The sequence below is a fragment of the Amphiprion ocellaris genome, chromosome 8 (assembly GCF_022539595.1).
Source record: "Amphiprion ocellaris isolate individual 3 ecotype Okinawa chromosome 8, ASM2253959v1, whole genome shotgun sequence".
NCBI classification, from domain to species: Eukaryota; Metazoa; Chordata; class Actinopteri; family Pomacentridae; genus Amphiprion; species Amphiprion ocellaris.
Window position 1 is genome coordinate 8,671,173 of NC_072773.1, and position 6,456 is coordinate 8,677,628.

Here is a 6,456-nt window from a genome sequence, read left to right on the forward strand (position 1 = left end):
AGGATGCCAGCAGTTGTCACTTACCTGATTAGGCTGAATAGAGAGATCAGAGAGGGGAGGGGGTACCATGGGGATTTTTGCTAAGTTTGATCTTTTAGTAGTTCTTTAGTTTATTATGTATTTTCTTTCATTTGTATCAGGCTGTAGTTAACTGCACTGTGTATTTTAAAGTATAGATGTTAAATTAAATGAATGAGTATTCTAAATAGAAGTGTGGACAGATCAGTGCAGCGTGTGAGAAGGAAGTTTTCAGGCTGAAGCGCTCGCTCCGCTCTGCTGCTGAAATCTGCCATCATCCACTGCACCTGGGTGACTTCTTTGTCCTGCTGTTTTTGGGGGGAGCTGTGTATTTTTTGTATGTGAAAACTAGTAAAACCTGGAGCTCTGGAACAAAACTCCTTGCTGGTCAGCTGATCTTTATTGTTTCATCAAACTTTGCCCTTTGATGCTGTTCAGTTCATCCACTTTCTAGAGGTTTACCGCCATCAAAACCCTACAGTTTTGTGATTTATTTTTGAAGTTGTTGTTGATGTTATCCTTTTGTATTTACCACAATGTGAACTCATGCAACAGGACAAATTTCATCTAGAGGGACAGTGAAGCCTAATAACCATGAACCTTTAACCCTCAGCCCCTGGAAACAAACTGAGCACACTTCTGTACTGAGGACAATTAACTGAGTTCTGAACATCAACCTGAACAATGCTACAAATATAAATATAACCACAGGCTTGGGGATCACATTATGTTATGTATTATATTATTTTCCTTTTATTATGATTTTTGATATGTGTTTGGGGTCATGTCGGAACACCCAACTGTGTCCAAGACCCAACCTTCTGACAAATGATTTTAGCTTTTCCTGAAGAAATAGAGAGGTAATCCTCCTTCTTCATTATTCCATTTACTTTGTGTAAAGCACCAGTTCCACTGGCACCAAAACAGTCACGTAGCATCATACTGCTGCCATCATGCTTTACGGTAGGTTTTGTGTTCTTGGGGTTAAGGCCTCACTTTCTCTCTTCCATTTTTTTGGTCACTGTGGCCAAACAGCTCAATTCATGTTTCATCTGATCACAGAACTTTCCTCCAGAAGACCTTTTCTTTGTCCATATGATAAACAGCAATCTGCAGTCGAGCCTTAATGTGCTGCTTCTAGAAGAAGGGCTTCCTTTTTACATGGCAGCCTCTCAGCTCATGGTGATATAAAACACACCTAACTGTAGACACTAACACCTATGTTACAGCAGCTTCACATTCATTGCAGATCTGCTTTTTGGTGATTCTTAGTTAATTGTTGACCATCCTGACCAACTGTATTCCAGCAGCAGCTGTTTCCCGGTCATGGCAGCAACTCAACTTTGCCACATATTTTATACTTATAGACTGTTGTTTGCACAATTGATTTTGGGATATGTAGCTGCTTTGAAATAACTTGAAGTTACTTTCCTGACTTGTTCAAGCCAATAATCTGCTTTTTCAGAACTGGGCAGAGCTCCTCAGATTTACCCATTGTAGGGTTTGTGGCAGAGTCTAATGAGTGGATCAAATGGGCCCTGTAGTCAGTCAGCTGGAGATAATTGTAATCATTCAAGAAGTTAGGATGCATGCCACTAAGAAAAAATGATCATCACAGCTTTCTACACCATCAAAACAGGTAATTAAAGTTGCTGCATGTGTTTTTAACCCACAGGTTTTGTCATATTTCCAGACAACCTATAATAAATCTGTGGAAGAACCAAACTGCATGATTGATTTTTCTGATAAAGACATGAGCTTCAAAGATTCCATCACAAAAATATTAAGAATTATAGAAATTTTTGAAAAGTCAAGATTGCCATTATATACATGGTCTTTTCAAGTGTATGTAAACATTTGTTCATGACTGTGGGTGTAATATTATTTGGAATTCCAGCACATTCATACTTATCCTGTACATCAAAATCCCACATGGACCTATTTTTAGCTGTGATTTATTTAGAATGACATCAAGCACCATCATTATAAACATATCTTATTATGCAGATTTTATTGTGTTTTCATCAGATTTTCTATTTCCAAGCCACTCCTGCATTCTGTACCTATGGGAGCACTAACAGTGAACTTTGTAGATGCTGGCAGATGTTAGATGTAATGCATATGTTAGTGTCTTATATCATTTCAGATGTAAAAATGTTGAGTGCAAGTGACTTTTTGTTGCAAACAGCAAACCATACTGGGTTTAATGTTATGCACTTGTAAACATTTATTAAAACATTCAATAGTATAGTACATAAAGAACATCCATTTTCCATAAATATTCTTGTAAACCACAAACAATATCCAATAAATATTAGTAAATAAATAGCATTCAATGAAAAATAACTTTTGATAGAGTTGTTGTAGTTCCAGGATTTAGATGGTAAGACTTCATCTTTACTTAGGATCTGCAAGAGAACAAGATAACAACTCTGTTGTTAAGATGACAAATTCCTATGAGGTGAATTCATGCTACACAAAGCTATTCTATATAAAACTATCATAATGAAAACCCAAAACTACCAGTTCATCTGCTATGGTCCTATAACTACAATGGAGTTAGTGGAACTTACTGTTCCTGCCAACAGTGTTGCACCCCAAAGAGCTCATGGAACCTATTCTGTCCATCCGTCGCCCGAAGCAACCAGAGGATCTCCTGGATGAGTCATTTCGGAGACTCTTCAGGTTTTTGGCTGACAAAAACTCCCTGATGACTGCCTCATCCAGTTCAGGTTGTGGGTTAGGTCTATCTGCTGCATTCTCTTCACTCAGTCCTTCCAGACTGTCCTTATCTGCAGGGTTTCTCTGGTCCATTGTAGGCTGCTCTGAAATTGACTCCTCCAGTCTATGAAGAAGCACCTGCACCATCCACAAAGACAGAAGTTGGGCTTTGTCTTACATATTAAAAAGAGCATTTATCTATTGCATTGAAGATACACATTTACAGATGGGCCCTAGGGCATGTCTGTTAGTACATTTTAGCAGTTTAATGCATTAAAAACATATTCAGTTATTCTGACCATTAGAAGTGTTATGGTCTTTAATAGTGTTGGCCTCAGACAAACAAGGCCAGGCATTACTCTTCCTATTATTCTCTTAGACCACCAACCAGTATCACATTACACACGGATCATAGAATCCCCGACATCCATATAAGAAGTTGCTGTTAAATGACACATAGGATGTCATTCAACTGATATTTATACTATAAAAATGTCAAACTGAAATTAGACTGTTTGTCCTGTCTTGCTTCAGCAGATTTCCCAAAACTTAAAACTCAATTTTCCAAACTCAATTGTCAGTATTTGAAGACTTACTTTTAAGGTGCCCACATCAGCATCACTCAAGCCACTGCTGATGGGATATGCACTGGACAACGGCAGGTTTAAGATGAGGAGAAGGCCGAAGAGCAGAATGGAAGACAGATGCATGTTTCTCTGTGAGCTGCTGGTGGTCATTTCGGTGTCTTAATGGATGACGGATGAAGGATGAATGGATCGATAAATACTCTTTTGCTTCTCTACCTAGTAGCTGTTTGGATGCTGGAGCCCACAGCAGTACCCTCTGCTCTTTTATATTTAAACTTGACACACATGGGTATGCCAGGAATTGGATTGGCATTCCTGACACCTGATTGAGATAATAGTAGCTGTCGGAAACTGCTCCTTTTAAAGCATTGTATCTTAGATATGGGGTATTCGCATGACATAGCTGCTTCCATATGCTACATTGTTTCAGAAACATGGTCCAACCCCTTCTCTAGACAGGATACAGTTGTCACTAAACTACGGGAAGTAGTAAAGTAGTGTGACAACATTACTTAACGTAGGGGTATACGTGATAGTGGCAGGGTGCTGATCGCTGGTTTGAGAGATCAGTCTTCAATGGGAGGAACCACATTCAGACTGCTACTCTGGTGAAGGACTCTTGACAAAAACACAAGAGTCCTACAAGATCTATGGCTGTGACCTCTGACATGTTGTGGGAAGCGAGGAAAAAAAAACTCCAAGCATCATTGCATGTCTTGCATGTCAATTGCAATTAAAACATTAAAACTTATATAAAAAAAACTTTTAGATAAATAAACTATCAAATGACCATGACCCCGACCTATAATACAAGACATATTTTAGTGACCAACCAACAAAGAATTTTCACCTAAATTCTATGAGATTTATAGCACATTTCAGTTCACTGTTTTGGTTTTTCAGTCGTGTGTTCTGTTTCAGTGTCAGCGATCTCATCAGCCTGGTTTCCAGTGGCAGCAGACAGCTGTTTCTTATTAAAAGGTTATGATCAACCACTGTGCACTGCATTGTACACCCGATATGTTTAGGTTGTTATCAATCAGGAAAATCCCTGATCAATCCCGAATTCATTTTTTCCAGCAGGAAGAGAAATAACAGCCAGCCAAAAAACTATCTTCAGCCGCAAGAAGTACAGGGAATACTGCTAGAGATGGTTTGAACCTACAGAGCCCTCATCTAAACATCATGGAATCAATCTGGAATTATATGAAGAGATGGAGGACAAAGACACAACTTAAAGCCAGTGAAGAACTTACCATGTAGTTGAAAATATACTGCCCGACTAAAAAAAAAAGTCGCACCTTCTAATGTTTTGTTGGACCACCTTTAGCTTTGAGAACGGCACACATTTGCCATGGCATCGTTTTGATAAGCTTCTGCAAAGTCACATCATTTATTACTGTCCAGAGTTGCATTAATTTTCTGCAGCAACTGCATCCACAGGCTTGTTCAGGCACTAAACATGATGAGTGCATCACTTCATCTGCCTCTCTTCCTACTGTGATGCGCCCATCACTTTGGAACAGGGTAAATCTGGACTCATCAGATCACATGACCGACCACATTTCTTCCTCAAAGACAATGGTTCTCCGCTATCCTTCCAGGTTTTAATGATGCTTTGGACAGTTCTTAACCTGGTTTTAGCAGTTTTAGCAATCTCCTTAGTTGTTTTCTTTGCTTGCTGCAGGCCAATAATTTCACCCTTCTGAGACAGATATACATCCTTTCTACGACCACAGGATATGTCTTCCAACATGGCAGTTTAAGAAATGAGAAGTTACTCACTGCATCAGTTTGGGCTAAATAAGTTTTTGGCTGCTGAAACATATTCATCACTACAGTAGTTATTCAATGGAAGGTTCTTACCTATTTGCTTAGTTAAATTCAAGTGGTGACTTTTTTTGGATAGGCAGTGTATGTGTCACTGTATGGACGAGAGGTGGTAATGAGCAAAGGGCATTCACAGCCAATACTGTTTGAAGAGTTTAGGATTTTTCTCATCACTGCACCTTATTTGAAGGTTACTGATACATAAAAACTGTTCATGGAAATATTTTTGAAAACATCCTCACTATTTATTATATATATGATATTGCAGCATGGATTTAGTAATGTCAGCCCATACATCTGTCTGTCTTTGGTTCAGAGTGAAACATCTGTTTTAATAATGGAAAACACACAAATGTTTAACTGAAACGGTTCAATATGATCAATGACTGTTTCTACTGAAGTACAGTGAGCTGCTGCATTGAGCGGACTAATTATGTAAGGGTCTAAATCCATGTTGCAATGTCTCTCATTAACCTGTTACATGTCTCTAAAACTTAACAGTCTGTTGAATTTGAGTGATCTTTATGTTTTCTTCCGATTTGTTGGTGTTTTTTTAAATGCTATTCATGAATCTCAACAAAGGACTCCGAAATTAGCGTTTGTAAGTATATTTTTAAAATGTTCCATGCATTATTTGGATGAAGTCACATAGGGAGGAGACATTTAAAACCTTGAGAGTTATGGCGTATGCCGAAAATATTTGATACAGGTTGATCTAAACTTGAAAACTGTCAAGGTGAAATATTATCTCCCTTGATTGTTTTCTTTTTTTGTCTTTGTGACAATGTGAATATGGAGGTGTCTAGTTTGTCTGAATGGCCGTCAGGATAGCAGTAGAAGGAATAATTAGGTGCTTGCACTCATTTAACATGCTTCTATTGAACGTCGTCTTGCATTCAAAAAATGTGTTTGAGTAAAAGCACCAGTTTATTATCAGCTAAATTATTACATTATTAGTCAGTAGTGATGTGAAACCATCATCTTACTGCTGCAGTTGGTGGAGAGAGAGCTTTTTTTTATGTGGTGCATCTGTGGGAAGAAAGTGCTGCAACACAATCTGTTTTCATCTTTAGGATTCATCTCTAATCTTTCTTTTTATCTGTGGAATATGAGATTCTTTGTCCTCGACTGAGGGGTAGAACAGCTCAGAGACATGCTTGTAGTATTCTTTTAGTGACATCTGTCCAGTTACCACCCACTCACCAGGCTCATATAAAAAAAATACATCTCCCTGTGTAATGTATAAGAGTTAGAAACACAATATAAAATCGAAATACTTAAACAAGTACTTCAAATTTGT

General features: G+C 38.2%; 1 protein-coding gene across 2 annotated transcripts; it reads right to left on the reverse strand.

Annotated features, from left to right (window-relative positions):
• Positions 1-2,143: 2,143 nt before the first annotated feature.
• On the reverse strand, positions 2,144-3,575 carry nppb (natriuretic peptide B). Of its 2 annotated transcripts, XM_023266512.3 has the most exons (3): positions 3,336-3,574; positions 2,592-2,877; positions 2,144-2,426 (listed from the first exon to the last, which is right to left on the reverse strand). In XM_023266512.3, the coding sequence occupies exons 1-3, from the start codon at positions 3,474-3,476 to the stop codon at positions 2,416-2,418; spliced, it is 438 nt and encodes a 145-aa protein (XP_023122280.1). In that variant the 5' UTR covers positions 3,477-3,574; the 3' UTR covers positions 2,144-2,415. The 2 variants fall into 2 exon arrangements, with proteins under 2 accessions (XP_023122280.1, XP_023122279.1); XM_023266511.3 differs by lacking the exon at positions 2,144-2,426 and having other exon boundaries at positions 2,433-2,877; positions 3,336-3,575.
• Positions 3,576-6,456: the final 2,881 nt, after the last annotated feature.